Consider the following 18,452-nt stretch of genomic DNA (forward strand, 5'->3'; position numbering starts at 1 on the left):
ACATTTGTTACTACTCCCTCTAGTGGTCACATAAATACACCGGCCCACCAGTAGAACTACAGGTATATTCAGTTCATAAATCTACAATCCAATAATATATCATCTTTGGCAGAGCTTCATAGCTCTTTATTCTACATCTAAAAGATCATTTTAGGTCATTTTTAATACTTCAGAGAAGATTGATTGATTGATTGATTGATTTATAACATGCAAGGAAACAAAATAAAAGAAAACAAAATAAACAAAATAAACATTTAAATGGGCAGAATCTATCTTCAGCACATACAAGTCTGAATATTCCATGGTCGAAAAGGTGTAGGAAGAAGTGTAAACTTATTTAACCTACCCCTCAGTGCTTTTACACCTTTATCACTAACTTGATACAAGAATCAAACAATACTATTTTCCTAATTTTGGCATCAAACCACAACAAATACATAATGCGGTAACTGAATTACACACAACAATATGATCATGGCAGTACAGTCATACAAACAGACTCAACAATTCAACCAGTTTCTTCAAGAATTACAGCAGATTTATCAGTACATCATCCATAAACAAAAAGGCCTCATTGTCATTATTAAATACTGTACCTCTCAAGAATATTTTTTAAATATCTTTTTTTAAACTAAATTATGTTTGATATTTGTTTTATCTCCACACACAATTTGTTCCATAATTTTATTCCACAGATGGTAATACAGAAACTTTTTAACGTAGTGCGTACTTTATGAATCTTTAAATTTAACTTTCCCCTTAAATCATAACCTCCCTCTCTTTCACAAAACATTTCTTGAATATTGCCTGACAGTAAGTTATTCTTTGCTTTATACATTATTTGAATAGTTTTGTTACTACATGTAGTGTCCCTAGATCTTCAAACTTAAATCTTGGATGGATACATAAAGTATAGAGGGTTTTTACTCTCTGTTATTAATGCATAAATCCCATTTTTATCAATGATGCACAGTGATAAAGATAGTATCCAATCACGTTTTCATGTCACAGAGCCATTCTCATACTGGTTCTACATTAGTTTATTGTAGTTTACAAGTGAATCCCTCATATCTGTTCCAACTCACTTCATAGCTGTTTCATAAATCACTTACTGTGTCACCGTGCTACAGTAGCAGTTTTTGGAATTCTCAGTTTTTGTTTTTAGTTAGTTGGTCTTACGATTTTATTATTATTATTGGTCTCATAAAAAGTGGACCACATTAGTCCAACTCTGAGGTCCTTCCACTGGCTGCCTGTCTATCAGAGGATAGACTTTAACATTCTGTTGCTGGTCTATAAAGCTCTGAATGGTTTAGGACCAAAATATATCAGTAACCTTCTGACCCAGTATGAACCCACCAGACCCCTCAGGTCATCTGGATCCGGTCTGCTGTCAGTTCCCAGAGTCAGAACCAGACACAGAGAAGCTGCGTTCAGCTTCTATGCTCCACATGTCTGGAACAAACTCCCAGAAAAGCTCAGATCAGCTGAAACACTCAGTTTATTTAAATCCAGGTTAAAGACCCACCTGTTCTCAGCTGCATTTGAATAGAGTTTGTATTCATCAGTTCAGATCTGCGCTGTTTCTTTTAAGATTAAAGTTTTAATCTGTTTGTTTTTATCTGTTTTTTGTTTTTTTCTTTTTTTTTCTCATGCCTATACTTTTTATTGCTTCCCTGCTGTAATGCTTTTAATGTTTTATGTAAAGCACTTTGAATTGTCTTGTACATGATATATGCTATATAGATAAACCTGCCATGCCTTGCCTTATGGCACAGGTGTCAAACATGCGGCCCGGGGGCCAAATCCGGCCCGCCAAAGGCTTCAATCTGGCCCATGGGATGAATTTGTGAAATGCAAAAATTACACTGAAGTTATTAACGATCAAAGATGTTAGAATGATTTTAGGTCAATTCAATCTAAAGTGGGTCAGAACCAGTAAAATACTATCATAATAACCTATAAATAATGAAAACTGCTAATTTTTCTCTTTGTTTTAGTGTAAAAAAAGAGTTACATTTCACAAAAATGTTTACATTTACAGACTGGCCTTTTACAAAAAAATGTGAATAATCTGAAATGTCTTAATAGAAGTATGTGGAATTTTAAAATATTCTCCCTGTTATTAAATGTTTTGTGTATTTGTACATAAACTGTGATCTGTAAGTTGTGATTCACATGTATAAATGATAAACTAAGGCGTAATATTGTTAAAATTGCTCTGATTTTACTTAAGAATTTTCAGGTTTTTCATATTTGTTCATGTTATGTTCAAGTACAATTCGTAGATTTAAACATTTTCATTACAGAATTTCACTTTTTTCACTCAAAAGTTCTTATCCTATTATTTATATTATTTTACAGTCTGGCCCACTTTAGATCATATTTGGCTGAATGTGGCCCCTGAACTAAAATGAGTTTGACACCCCTGCCTTATGGTCACACACATTGATGGGTTTTATGTTTTGGATGAATTCATTAGTTTTATTTTTTAGTTTTTATTAAAGGTTCCATGTTGTCCTGATCCATGAAAGACAACAGAGATGATTCAACCTGCAGTTTCAGTTTATTTCAGTCTGTAGGGGGTTATGGAGTCTACTTTCCATAAACGCACGTAAAGAATTTTATTTTTTTTTCATTTTCTGATTCTTTCTTCTATGTTTTTGCTTCTCCAGAGACACCTATCTCCTGAGGACTTCCAGCAGGTTTTCGGCATGACCCTGGATCAGTTCGACCGCCTGGCCCTTTGGAAGAGGAATGACATGAAGAAGAAGGCACGCCTTTTTTAGACAGCGCCAAAACACCATCTCAAAAAGGAAGGAAGGAGGCAATACGAGAAAGAAAGAAAAACAAACAACCCATTCTGAAATATCTATATATGCACCGCCATGTTACCCCTACTCTCCACCTGTAAAACGCCATGCCATCTGCCTGGGATGCCACGGAGAGGCGCTCTGTGTGGGAACATTTTCACAACGTTGAGGCATCATCTATAGCTTTTTGTATGCGATGTAGTCTGAATGTTTGACTGACAGCCTCATGGGGGAGGGGGAGGAGCTGCGTTTGCATGGCCTGTGTTGATGCTCCTCGCCTCCCGTGTGGTTTCTGCATCCGCCCCTCCCATCCCGACACTTGGAGACAGTACCACCCCTGGCAAAAAAAAAAAAATAACAGCTTTTTCTAATTGTCGTGCAGGCCTTCCTCCAGGTTTCTGTGGTTCTGACCGTTTTACAATATGTGCGCGCCTTCTTCTACTCAATATAGACTTCTCCTGTTTCTATCTAAGGTTTTACATCCACAGCTTGTTTTGTTTTAGTGACGGTTTATCATCTAGTATGTGTCGACATATCATTTGGCTGGTTGTGAACGCTCTCTCTGCCTTTATCTCTCGCTGTCTCTCAGTCATCTTGAGTCCCCCCGCCCCGCCCATCACCGAACGACTGTTACATCGTCCGGACAGTCTCAGTTCATCTCCACCCCTTACCATTACTGTAGGACGGTGAAGAGGCTGACCTGTACACACTGACGATAGAAGTATTTCACGGCCAAAGACAGGATTAAGAAACTTCACTCCAGAAACTGTTCAAGCATTTTTTTTTTTTTTTTTTTTTTTTAATTTCCCATCTTGTTCTTTTCGAGCTAGACGACAGGGAAAAGCTAACTGGGTAGTTCAGATATGCATACGTGGCCCCGTGTCTTACACATAAATCAGCACAGATAGGAGAACCAGGGCTGGACGGGGGCCACAATATGGATCTGAATCACAGGACCGGGGGGGGGTTTAAAAGGAGGAGGCCTGAGGAGGGGCCCCTGAGGGACACACGTATGAAAGGTTTCAGGGTGTGAAGATGTCAAAAAAACATCACCAGAATGATATGCACACACATTTAAAAAAAGAAAAACAAATGAAAGTGAAATTATTTTTATAAGCTATTTTTGACTTCCGGATAAGGATCATTCAACCAATCATGAGACGCAGCTGAGAGAAATCATGATTTTGTTACACGATAAAAACCCATGCTGACTTTGTTGAGCTTCACAGACCTGCAGCAGCACTTAAGCCTAACAACTGAGGTCTCGCTTGATTTAAAACTCCTATAACTGTGTTATATCTCCTCAGATAAAGATTAAACTCTTTATATGTTTGTTGTTTGAAAGCGTCGTCGCGTAAAAGCTACACATACATCAGCTCAGCTTGATTTCTTGACAGTAAATGGATCAACTCCTCAGCTGTATGTGAACTTATACTGGACATATACCAGATATATTTGTCTGTATACAAGCCATGGTGTATAACTCTTCAGGCATGCATGAAGATGGGGAAAATGGGGGTTTTCCAATGACCTCAGATAAGAAATGTATGAAACAATATCATCAATGTGGTTTGAGTGATTGATTATTTTTGGTTGAACTGACATCAAATGAAATGCCCAGGTCAGCTGCTTCCATTAGCTTGTTTTAGATATTTATTTAATTGCAATATGAAGGAAGGGATTTTTTTTTCTTTTTTTTTTTTTTTGAGATCTTAAGGGTGTAGTGTCAAATGGATAGCTTCACACAGAAGAGAGCGTTTGAAGAAAACATATCAGATTTTGAGTTTAATTTCAGTAAATGTGTCAAACCAGATTTTACTCCTGTAAGTAACACACTAACTGTTGTCTTCTTTCTAATATTCATCTGCTATTAAAGTGCTTTATCAAAACCACAGCGTCACCATGGATTGGAATATTTGAATTTGTGAAAAGAATACTTGAATGAGTTTTGAATGACAAACATCGGATATATAAGAAAGGATTTATATCTGAAAGGAAACAAGCTCTGCAGAGAAGACATAAACTGAACAAAAGTAGACACATTAGACTCAATTAAATTAAATCAGTGTTGGTTAGCTGTAGTTTTCACAATGCAGTATTAATAAGAATAAACATTTGATCTTCTGAGGAGTAATTTGTCTCCATGAATAACCAGTTCTACTTCTAAACACAGAAAACAAGTGATGCCAGGCACAACAAGCCCCGCCCCTTGCACGTATTGTAACTTATTTTGGCATCGATCAACTCTCAGCGATATTCAGTATTTGTTAAATCTAAAAATTATATATGTGCCAAGTTTGAAGTAAATTGAAACAAAATGGATGTTTTTATAGACAATAAAACTTTCTTCCATTATAAGTGAATGGGAAAAGAAAATGATTTTAAAAATTACAAAAAATGTCAAAAACAAGCTATCACTTAGATATTTTGCAGAGTGATATCTAAAATTAATCTCAATATCTCTGCAACATTTTAAGTAAATTGATGTTTAATTTGAACTTTCACACATTATAATTAAAATTTGAACTTTGACCTACTTTTCCCAAAATGTAATCAGTTCTGTTCTGGGTTGCTGGCGATCTATAAATCAAGTTTGGTATGAATTCAACCAATAGTTTCAGTGTTAAGCAACAAACCGAACCAGAAACAATACCCCTTGCCTCCCCTTCGGAGGGTAACAAAACACACTTTTCAGCTTCTTTATACCAATAAATCTGCTGTATGAATATGTGCCTTAACACTAGATTTCATTACAGTATTCATCTGAAACTGCCATTAAGAGGTAGTCTTATATTTGATAATGTTTTGTAGTATTATGCATGTATGTATGTATGTATGTCACTTTTTATTGTAGAGAAAAAAGAAATTGACCCTGATGTTCACTTTGGCTTGGCCACGCCCTGTGGTCCTGCTTCTCTCCTGCCTCCATAATTTATTATTCATTAATCCATATAATTGTGATTGTGTTTATTATATAGTTACATGGATGGCAGAGGTTTGTATTGTTGGTACTAACAGCTGCAGTATTACCATATCCACTATTAGTACATGGACTAGCAGTGATAGAAGTTATGGGTATTATTTGTACTAGTTATTGGTAGTTATACTAGTAACAGCAGTTCTAGTTTTCAATAGTTATAGTTCATCTTATTGTGCATCCACGTGTCCCCATCTATTTCCTCCCTTCTTCCTCCCCAGTTTGGCAAAAGACCACACACTTCTCACTCTTTTTGTTTTTGAAGTACTACAGATGCAGTTAAGGATTTTAGTTTAGTTTAGTTTGCTTCAAAAATACAACAAAACAAAATAATCCTACTCTGTCCTTATAAATCACAGGTATCAAACATGCGGCCAGGGGGCCAAATCCGGCCCGCCAAAGGGTCCAATCTGGCCCGTAGGATGAATTACACTGAATATATTCACAATCAATGGTGTAAAAATAATTTTAAAATTAAGTTCCACATACAGACCAATTAGATCTCAATTGGGTCAGATCAGTAAAATATTATCATAATAACCTATAAATAATGAAAACTGCAGATTTTATCTTTGTTTTAGTGAAAAAAAAGTTAAATTACATGAAAATGTTTACATTAATAAACTATCCGTTTACAGAAAATGTGAGTAACCTGAACAAATAAGAACAACCTGAACTGTTTTAACAGAAATAAATGCAATTTTTCCAATATTCTGCCTGTTACTAAAGGTTTTGTGTATTTGTAATTGTAATGTAAGTTGTAACGCACATGTATAAATGATAAACTCAGGCAGAATATTGTTAAAATTGTGCTTGTTTTTCTTAAGACATTTAAAATTATTAATGTTATTTAGATTTTTAAGGAAACGTTGTAGATGTAAACATTATCATCATGTAATTTTACTTTTTTCACTGTTTTTATTTTACTGGTCCAGACCACTTGAGATCATATTGGGGTGAATGTGGCCCCTGAACTGAAATGAGTTTGACTGAAACAGATTTTAACCTTTTCATGCATACTGGTCACTACAGTGGACAGTTATTCTCCAGCTGTTCTCTTGTATATTCATGGGTTTTGTTGTTTTAGATCCATATCAGCTGACACAGTGGACACTTATGCACCATCTCATACACTGCAATTATACCATTACTGTAACTTCTTGATAAACCTGATCTACAGTAACATTATTGAGTGTGAATCAGTTGTTAATTGTTATAAGACTGTAATTATCAGTTTTCTTAAACAAAAAGTTTTTTTAATATATATATTATCTCCATGAAGTGAGTACTAGTACTGAACTAGTATTAGAGTATGATAAAAGGTGAGAAAACATCAGATTAGCTGCATCAAAAATGCTTTTATTTCATCGTTTTCACACAGTCTATCACTTTCTGATATTGCGTTTTAAATACATGTCTCTTTGCTTCAAAAATTAACCCTTTCATGCATAGTGGTCACTACAGTGGTCAGCTGTTCAAAGCTGTTCTCTTGTATATTTATGGATTTTGTTGTTTTAGTTCCATATCAGCCAACACAGTGGATACGCTTATGCATCATCCAATACGCTGTAATTCACACCATTACTCTAAATTTACTATTCTAGACAAACCTGATCTGCACTAACATGTTCAAGTGTAAAAAAAAAAAATTCTATTTGTTATTGGACTGCACTTAACTTTTGTTTTTTTAACAAAAAGGTTTTTTGTTTTTTTTTTGCATATTATCTCCATGCAGGTATGTTAAAATGTGAGAAAACATCAGATTAGCAGCATTAATCATGTATTTATTTCATCATTTTCATGCAGTATATCAGTAAATACATGTTTCTTTGCTTATTTAGCTGAGTGGACATTTTTGGAACTCCATGAAAAATAGGTTTATAATTTTTTTTGCTTTTTTTTTTTCATGCCTTAAGAAGAATAAAAACACTCAGGAAAAAATATCTTGATTAAGTAATACTAAATAATAAAGTAATAATGCATAATTCATGCATGAAAGGTTTAAAATGTGAGAAAACATCAGATTAGTAGCATTAAAAATGTTTTTATTTCATAGTTTTCACACAGTATATCAATAAATACACGTTTCTTTGCTTCAAAAATTAAACGCATGGTGTCCAGCTCAATGGACATTTTTGGAACTTCATGAAAAATAGATTCATAAGAAAATTTTCAGTCGTATAGTTTTTGTCATGCTTAAAGAGGAATAAAAGTACTCATGAAAAAAATCTTGATCACGGTTCTCATAATTCATGCATGAAAGGGTTAAATACATGGTGTCCAAATGAGTGGACATTTTTGTAACTCCATGAAAAATAGGTTAATTTAAAAAAAAAAAAAAAATCAATCTCATTGGTTTTTTTTTCATGCCTAAAGAGGAATAAAAACACTAAGGAAAAAAAATCTTGACTAAGGTAACTAATAATTGACAAATAATTCATGCATCAAAGGGTTAAGAAAACAAAACAAACGAAAAATGAAAACCTATACATATACATATACATGAAAACAAAGTATGACTTCATTTGCATATTCGAAAAGGAGTGGATTAACTTCATTCCTCCTCAGTGTGAAATTTACTTTCTTCATCATCATCAACAAAAACAGCTGCATGACATGAGGCTGTGCAGTCACATCTCTGTAGAAGGTCTCCCACTGTGGAACCACATGGCTGTGAACACACCCTGACCCGCCTCCCGCTTCCGCAGCCTCCGATTGGCCGCTGCCGCTGTCAATCACAGCCGATGGGGTTTGACACTCACACACCCTGTCTCTCTCCATTGTAGCCGGTCCGACAGGATTTATATATAAATATTATCATGGAAAAAGAGAAAAACGACAAAGGTAAGCTGTTTTCTGCTTTGAAACGCTTCCCCCTGTTGACTTTCATTCACAAGTTTCTGGCTTTTTGTTTGGTTTTCTGGGGTTTGTTGTCACGTGAGGTTAGCTTGTTTTTTTTTTTTTTCCTGAACATTGACAATAAAGTGATGGATAAGAGCATGTATGTCAGGTTTTAATACATTTTTTAAACAGGAAAAGAAGTAAATGCCATATTTTCCTTACTTTCATGTATACAAATATGTGATACATTTGTAAAAGTAGTGTTTTAATGTGGACTTTGTGGTATTTTTTAGCTTAATTTATTAGCGTTATGATAATTAAGGGCATGTGGCGTTCAAGGACAGTAGCATCATTTTGGGATTTGTTTACTAATGCTGTGGTATTTTCTTACTGCTACAATTTTGAGCTTTATTGTAATGTACCATCGCTTCCGTGTTGTGAATGGGGCTGTGAGAGGATACAAAGGACCATGTGGAACGGTGGAGGAGGGAGGAGTGTGATTAATTGGCAGCTAAAGGGTGTGTGATGCCCCGGGCTGGAGGCTGGAGGCTGCAGGCTGTTCCCAGCATCAGGAGGAAGAGGAGGAGGAGGAGGAGGAGGAGGGTGAGACCAGCTGGGAATCTGGATCCCTGTCAACACCCTTTGCTGTGACCTCCAGACAACAGCAGCCGGAGTCTTTATTACAGAGAATGAGGCCAAGGAAGGCAGTTTAATAGAAAGATAATCAATTTAATTAGACTCTACAGTCTGAAATGTGGGTTCATTGTGCAGTTTGGAGCTGTTTATCTCTGGTGAGGGTGGGACTGACACATCTTTGTAGCAGCAGGGCAGGCATCAGCTGATCTGACACCCCCCTCCTTTTTTTTTTTTTCAATGCAGACTTTTTATAGAGAGATGGGGGGTTCCTGCAACTCAATGATGTGGGACAAATCCAATTAATCAAATACAATAGAGCAACAGGACAGAGAGTACTTGACATTACAGATAATTAGGCAGGAGCAGATAACAGGATATACAAATCCCCAGCTCTGGAAATGACTTGTAATAATTAGGCCGGTGTGATATGTGGAGAAGCTGTGATGTGTGATTGCTTTGTTATCAGTGTGTATCTGCACTAAGTTCATTATTCAGGTTGCTTATATTTTTGCCATGTGCTTCCAAAATCAGACTACAGCAGTTGCATCTTTCAGAGCAATGTGCGCCGCCTCAGCATATAACAATAAATCCCTCTTGAAGGTATTCAATCTTTAATATGCACACTTACTATTAAAATAGAGAAAAGGTTGTTTCTTAATTTAGTAAATGTCAGCCTTGCACACACAAAATCTTAATAGTATTTTTTTAATGGTTGCGTTCCAGGCTTTTGTGATGTATTTATTTTGTCCATGTTCATGTCATAGTTTACAGAAAAGGATTAGGGCCACTGGGAAAAATTAAATAAATAAAAATGATGGTACAATATGTATTTTTTTATTATTATTTTGAGAAAACAGTCAGAATTCTGACTTTTTTCTCAGAATAATACATAGATATGGATATATATATATAAATATACACACACACACACACACACACACACACACACACACATATATATATATATATATATATATATATATATATATATATATATATATATATATATATATATATATATGTATAGAGAGAGAGAGAGAGAGAGAGAGAGAGAGAACTTTTTTTGTTTTGTTTTTGTTTTTTTCCAGTGGCTCTAATCCTCTTCTGTAATAACTACAGCTGCACCAATCTGACCTTTTTAGTTCTGATACCAAATATTGAAATAATAGTTAAATAACAGGTTAATTAACAAGCAATGCATCTCACTGTACAGAGGACACTCAGCTCATTTTTTAAGCATACATCAACATGGTCTTTATTGAAAAAAAAAAAATCAAGTGAATACAGATGTGTACATTTACTGAATTATTTATTTATAAAATCATAAATTCTCATACAGTTGCAACATAGTAAAGACTACTGTTGGTGTAGCAAGTGTGAAATACCTCCAAAGTGCAGAACTTTTGTTTTGTGGAGATTCATTAAGTAATTTACTGGGATATACAGATTAGTTATTGTAATTATTAGCTTTTATTGTTTTCTGTGTTTGAGTAGATCAACATTTGGATCTTCATCTTTGTCACTGATAAACAATAAAACACTTCTAATCATTAAATTCTATTAACATAAACCTTTAAGCCCATCTGCAAGCTTTTGGTGTACTCTGAGTCTTAAATCAACAGTTCAGTAGTTAACTTAGTAGAGAAGTGCACATTGTGATGACAGGTGCAGAACAGTGCATTATGGGACATGGGGTACTGTATTGGCTTTACTTTCTACTACCAGGTCATTTTATTGGCTGCTAAGGGCCTATCACAGATATCTTTGTAATGAATGGTCTCTAGGTTTTCTGATATTGGTCAATATAAACACTTTATAACAGATCATATCTACTTTAGATAGTAAAGTTGTCTTTATTTTTTTTTAAAAATTTAGTTATGTATAATGACATGTACTATGCAGTGTGTTTTGACAAACTATAAAATGGCTCCATTATATATTGACTTTTAGATCATTATTCCTAATATTTGCATTAGTATCATACATATATGTCTTTAGATGCTTGGGTAATGCAGATGTAGTTATGGTTTTAGCCTTTTTTGTGAAGAGGAATAGATTCTTCAGTGCAGTGTCAAGCAGGAGGAAAGGATGAGGTGATTCATACATGATGATGAGCAGTGATGCTAGCTGGTATTAGCAGTGTCAGAGTGTGAAGGAGCCTGAAAAAGTGCAGATCTTCCCACACAGGCTGCATGCCAGGACGACACTGAGACAGATCAGACCAAGATTCACGAAGCGTTAGACTCCAGCATTAATCCTGATAAAAGTTCTTCAGTCCATGGTCCAGCATTATGTTTCCATGAATTGGAGGGTTGAACACATCGTGCTAAATGGAGTTCAGTATGACAGTGTTCTCATAAATTAGTGCTTTCCTTCATGTGTCCCCTGAAAGCTTTGGACGTTCCTGCTTTAAATGCACTGCTATAAATCTGATCAGGCTTTTAATATATTTTAACCCATAAAGACCCAAACATCCACCATCTACCAAAATCATCTACTGAAACTCTTTACTCCCTGTTGATCGACTAATCCATATAAAGAATTGTTGTAAAATGCAGTTTATCATTTTTTCATGGTCGTCAGATATGACCTGTTTGGATGTTCAGATGCTCCGTAATTACTGTGAAGACACCGTCATCTTCTACAACATTAATTTACCAGTAAAATCTGTGGAGTTTGAACAATGACAGTGGATGGAGACACTAGGTTTATGTTCAGTTAATGATAGATTTTACGGAAAAAAAATCACTATATCTTCAGTTTTCTACCTTAACCTTATTTATTTGCTCTGAGCTTTAATTAACATCTAAATGATCAGTGAATGAAATATAGGAAAATACATGATTTACACTGAAAAAACTCAAACTAAAGATGGCAATATTACAATAAATGGTGGTAAATAATTTAAGAAAGGCTAAACATAGAGAAAAAATAATTTGGGAACTAACATAAAAGTCACACTGGGTCCTTATGGGTTAATTTCTCTTCTGTGGATCTTTATGACTCGGCTTGTCTTCCCTCAGCGGACCTGATTCTGCCCTCCCTTTTAATCCCAAGAACAGTCTATTCCTCTGAAGCCCTTTGTCTTTTATTTTTACCCTTTGTTGTAAGTCTGTGTGTGTACGTGTGCATTTGCCCGAGGCGTGGTATTTCCCTGGTTTCTTGGAAGGCCAGGCCAGCTCTACCACATCCAGTCGTTAAGTGACAATGGACAATAGCAGGCAGACAAATTGTATACATCCTGTTGGCTTGTTCAGAGGATGGAGCTGCGAGCCAACAGAGTAACCTGCAGACATAGAGCAGAGCCTACAGTAAAAACAAAACTTAAGACTCTGCAGGGCTTTCCTCTCATAATGGGTTCAAAGCAGAAGTGTCTGTTTCTCACATGCTGATGCACTGGCCCGACTGTTTATAGATCCAGTTCCATCCTGTAAACAAGTGTCATAAAAGAGTCAACAAAACCATTATACTTTGATTATGTTAAATACAGTAGTCTCAGGCCTAGGGATGTAACGATATGAAAATTTCATATCACGGTTATTGTGACCAAAATTATCACGGTTATCATTATTATTGCGATATTGTTGAAATTGTGCTCAAAATGTTCAAAAAGTACTTATACACACACTGAAATAATTAAACCAAGTTATATTTTGAAAAAGAAATACATAAATAAAATTAAATAGTAGCCACAGTGTACTTTCTGTTGGCAGAAACATTCAAATATTAACATGTAAATAATCAAATATACAAATGTGCATTAAAGATGTCACCTTATGGACACTGTTTGACCATTTTCCATATCAAGTTTGAGTTGTTTGAGTTTCTTTTCATAGATAGATAGATAGATAGATAGCGCCTGGAGTGCTACTGCTTCTCCAGGAGATGTGCAGTACCATTAGTTTTCAAAGTGTGGTAATCAAACACATTTATCATGATAATTAGAATTTAAACTTTAATACTAACCGTCAGGAATTTTACCGTGATTTATCGTTACACTGGTAATCGTTATATCCCTACTCAGGCCTTTACCATATTAATACAGTATAAATCTCTTGCTTGCTGACAAAAATTTCCTGAAAGTAGATTTTTGAAGCTACTAAACCAGGGGTCTCAAACTCATTTTCTTTCAAGGGCCACATTCAGCCCGATTTGATCTCCAGTGGGCTGGACCAGTAAAATAATAACATAATAGCCTATAAAAAATGACAACTCCAAATTTTTGTCTGTGTTTTAGTGCAAAAAAACCCCTGTTAAATTATGAAAATACTTACTTTTATAATCTATGCAAACAAAAAAGATATGAATAAACTGAAACAACTGAAATTTCTTAAGAAAAATAAGTGCAGTTTTAACAATATTCTGCCTCAACTTATCATTTCTACGTGTGCATTATGGATCAGATCTACAAAGACACTGAACACTTAGTAACAGGCAGAAAGTAGTTAAAATTGTGCTTAATTTTCTTTAGACATTTCAGATTGTTCATATTTGTTCACGTTATTCATATTTTGTTGTTACAGGATAGTTTGTAAATTTAAATATTTTCATAATTTAATGTTATTTTTTGAAAATAAAACAAGGCAAAAGTTTGAAGTTGTTATTATTTATAGGCATAGTGTAATATTTTTTTTTTCACATCAAACCGAGAAGAAAATATGGAGTCATTATTTCTTGCAGGTTATTATTATTTTACTTGAGATCATATTGAACCTGAACTAAAATGAGTTCAACCGTCTTGACTGTTGAAATTTTTGCTCTTCACAAATTCATCCCATTGGAACCTTTGGCGGGCCGCATTTGGCCCCCGGGCCACATGTTTGAGACCCCTGTACTAAACTGATACTTAAACATTTTCCATCTGACAATTCAGTTTGTATTTGAGGTCAGAGGTACAAAAGCTGAAATTATTAAAGATATCTACTATTATTCTGAGCTTTCACTGAGCTAACATATTGGAATAAAATGTTCAGCTTTTCTGGGTTTGAGTGCATTTAGCCAAAATAAACTTCCAACCTCAACTATGTCCAGACCAGCCTTAGTCAGAATAAATTAAATGTGCATCTGGCTCCTTTATCCCAGTGCTGTCAATATGTTAGTGGTGTGAATGACATCACTATTGGACATCTGGGATCAGTGTGTGTGTGTTGATATGAGATGGTAACAGTGTGAGGTGTGACGTGATACTCAAACACCTCTGGACACTGTAACCCATGTGTTTATTATACATTCACTATGACAATATTTACAACTTTCACACACAAAGAGCAAATGTTCAGCTAACATTAGGGATGGGAATTGATCTTGTTTATTGATCCCAGTGTCATTATTGATTCTGCTCATCAATCCGATACTTTATTTGTGTTTCTCAAACTGGGGGGCGGGTGGAACTAATGTTTTAGCGTTGGAGCACCCTGGACTCATTTTAGGGACGTACTGTACAACAAACCAATCTACTGCCATGGTGATCTGTCACTAGACTAGACAAAGAGTTTAGAGAATGGACAAGGATTTTACTGGAAAAGAAAAACGTGCAATGTTTGTGTTTTTGCACAGTTTGTACAGTTTGCACTTTAATGTTCTGAGATATGCAATCTAAACAGGCTCATTGCAGCCATGATATTGTTAAAATGTTCCTCTTTGTTACCAAAATTTGTATGTTCTAAAAAAAGTAACTTTATTGTCATAGTTGTAAGACAATAATGCATATCCCATTTTTATTTTGAAAAATATTGTCTCAGGGAGCAGTCTGGTTGAGTTTATCTGTATCATTCAAGCCAAAATCGAAGTTATTTTTAATTTACACAACAAATTATTCAAGGAAAAGCAAAAAGTATTGTTGCATTAATGATGTTTCTTTCAATAAAAGTTATAGTTGCACCACTGTTACAATGTTGCTGTGGTTGAGGGGGGCCTGGAGATTTTCCGTCCTCCAAAGGGGGGCCCGACAGAACAAGATTGAGAACCACTGCTTTATTGATTCCCTTACTGACTCTGATTAGATTCCTGTGCAGAAAAAGTAGCACCCAAACAGGTTTTTAGCATCTGTGCAACTTGTATTATCTCTGATTCTGGACACAATTTAGAAATAGAATGGAACAAAAGATATCCAGTTTCCAGTGGTGTAGATGCACGCTTTTGATGCTATTATTTTGCAATGTGGAACCGTTATGCTGGCACTGATAAAAGGATAAACCTCAGTTGCTTACAATTTCCATGGAGTCGGCAATTTGGAGCCAAATGTCACTTGGAAACAATTCTCGGTTCCATTTCTGGTTAAATTGTAACAGTGACCCTGTTTACATAACCATAAAAGTCTGATAACTGGGAGTAAGTGGATAATTGTAATAATCAGATCTAACACATTTACATGCACTTAAAGGGGTCATATTTTGCTAAACCCACTTTTATTAGTCTATGGTACTTTTATTTGTGTATTTGGACCCTAATAGTTCAAAAAGTTTGAATTTGAACCCTCCAGGTGCTGCAAAGCTATCTTTATATTCATTGTGGCAAAAATCGAGTGGATTTCTACAACCTGTTTTAATTCCTGCATGATTTGTTACATCTATAACTAGTTACGTCACAACATTTGCACATATACGGTAAAGACTTCTGATGAACATTTCTCAGAATACGACATAATTGTTTGTCAGCAGCAGCGGTTGTAGTCCACACTGAAAATATGTCCAAACTTTGAGACGATTACCTAAAATGTTCAGTTGTTGGTTGAATGGGGCAGAGCAGCACATTTGCATTTAAAGGGCCAGTGCTCACAACGACCTTTCTGGTGTCATTACTCAGAAATAGTGTTGAAGTTGGACCTGTGGAGTTGAATTAATGAAGAATTCAGACCAAGCACAGCATTTACAGAGTATGTAGACCACAGAGAAACGTTTTAAAATGCATAATTCCATTTTAAAAAAGCAAAATATCACTCCTTTAAGAAATGGAATAATCATAAACCTGGGTTTTAACGCTCCAGTCCATTATCGGATTTCTTTCAGAGTACGTGGGTCATCATGGTAGACTCAAAGTTCCTGTTACTGTCTCATGTAACTATTGAATTCTTTATGATTTTAATTGTTTACACATGCGCAGATGTAAAAGAATGAAATAAATCAGATTAACCTGTATACATGCAGAAGGACATTGGAGTATTGGGGAGAAATCCAGGTGTGGTAATTTGTTTTCTCGTAGTCTTTTTTAATGTACATTCTCAATGTCTACTTTTAGTTCTGCAGTGAAAACTTAAACCTCACAAACAAACACTGAATCTAGGTTTTCCTTGTCAGAGGAAATCATTTTAGTCAGTTGTAACAAAATCTGTCAACAGATGCAATAAATGTAATGGAGAGCACATGAAACCTTCAGCTTTTTAAGTTTTCAGGGGGGCTGCTTCCTGTTTTGTTTAGTTTTTTCTTTTGTTGCCTTTCTCCTTCTGTTTTCTCCACTGTCTTTGTCTTTTCCTCATGTACCCACTCTCCATCATCGTCCTTTTCTTTTGTTTGTTTTTCCTCCTCCCTCTCCTGCCTCCTCCCCCTCCTCGGCTTCGCTTTAGGCCAACGTCTCCTGCCTGTTTTGTCTCCAGTCAATATCCTCTTTCTCTCTTTCTCTGTCTCATTGTGTGCAAACCTCTTTCTACTGTCCTGGTCCAGGTGTTTGCCTGTAGGTGAGGACTCTTTCTTAGTCAGAACTCATAAAAAGGAGAAAATGATGATAAAAATGTGTCCTGAGTGTTTATGTCTATGCAATTAGAAACAACTCTGACTGGCTGAATAAATAATTAAATGAATGCATGATTATAAGAGAACCTGGGGCTGGATGCATGACTTACTTGGCAAAGAGCACATTTTTTACCCTGCAGAGAACTCCTACTCTGTCCTGATCTCTCTCGCTCTGCCTGTCGGCGCTTGTGAGAAGACAGAAGACGAAATGCATGATTGCAACGCTTGTGTTACCAAACCGCCGAGCTGAGCATCAAGTCAGGACACGGTCGGCATCTGCAGCTCACGACTAATGTGTTTGGACAATTCAGCCTCTGTCAATACAGCTTCAGCAAAGCATCAGCCCCTTTCTTCAGCTCTCACTCTGCCTGCGGATCCCTGGTGAAATAATGGACCATATTTACAAGCAGTTGAAGACACATATTATTCGTTGCAGTGTTTGTGATTTGCAGTCCACATGCTGCATCGTGATAAAAGATGAACTCATGAATCACTTACACATCATTTGCTCATTGTTTTGTACAGTTTTTCCAGAGCAGAAGTCCCCTTTGGTTGTGTCCCATCAGACCTTATTTCAGAAAAAAATTGTTTTACATTCAAAGGTGAGAGACGAGCAACTTTTTGATGTTTGACTTATACTGTCATTTACACACATGATGTTTGTCAGTTCAAAAAATAATTATACAAGTCAAGAAAGTTGCAGTTCGTTGTAAAACTGTTCAAGTATCAGACTGTGGTAATACGTTAATATAAAGACTATACACTAGAAAGTCTCAGAGGTCATGTTATTGTAACTGCCTTTTTTTTTACGGTCTCTTCAGAATCATTGAAAATATCTTTGCAGCTTTGACAATCATTTCATTAAATTTTTCTTTATTTGATTTTTTTTTTTTTATCCAAGTAAGTGTTTGAGAACCAGTTCTCATTTACAAGCCTGGTCTGGCCAAGAGGCACAGGTAGGAATGAATACATATACACTGGGGCGCCGATAAGGGGGGGTAAACATGACAAATTCATGGGGGCCAGTATTTGCAGGGGGTACATAGAGCAGTGGAGGGGGTCCAGTGGATATAGAAGTTGTGAAAATTTAGTGCAAGATATGCTGTATAAGACAAGTGTAGAAGTCAAGAGGCGAACATTGAAAGTATGTTTCATTTTTGTTTTCACAGTATCATAAGTGACGTTTATGGACTGCACCCCCACGTACCCCCCCACCCACCCACGGTCCGACAAATTGAAAAGATAGTCAGTTTCTGTAGGGTCCACAATGATAATGCTTTCATGGGGCCCATAATTGGTGGCGGTGCCCCTCCATCTACACATAGATATAAACTGTATTTGAAACAGAATTACTTCTTCACTTTGCTCTCAAAGTTTGAGGTCAAATATTCTAGGGCAGTCGTCATTGTTTTTGTTGGTGATGTGTATCACATGCGATCCATTCAGCTCCTAAACACA

General features: G+C 35.8%; 1 protein-coding gene across 13 annotated transcripts in view; it reads left to right on the forward strand.

The window, feature by feature from the left end:
* The window catches only part of ablim2 (actin binding LIM protein family, member 2), a 131,598-nt gene extending 126,893 nt beyond the window's left edge, over nucleotides 1-4,705 (forward strand). For all 13 annotated transcript variants that reach the window (XM_030161968.1, XM_030161967.1, XM_030161971.1 and 10 more), the window contains one exon: nucleotides 2,676-4,705. In XM_030161968.1, the coding sequence (XP_030017828.1) occupies nucleotides 2,676-2,789 (114 nt within the window). In that variant the 3' untranslated portion in view covers nucleotides 2,790-4,705. The remainder of the gene's footprint in view (nucleotides 1-2,675) is intronic.
* Nucleotides 4,706-18,452: the final 13,747 nt, after the last annotated feature.

This window comes from Sphaeramia orbicularis, chromosome 18 (genome assembly GCF_902148855.1).
Source record: "Sphaeramia orbicularis chromosome 18, fSphaOr1.1, whole genome shotgun sequence".
NCBI classification, from domain to species: domain Eukaryota; kingdom Metazoa; phylum Chordata; class Actinopteri; order Kurtiformes; family Apogonidae; genus Sphaeramia; species Sphaeramia orbicularis.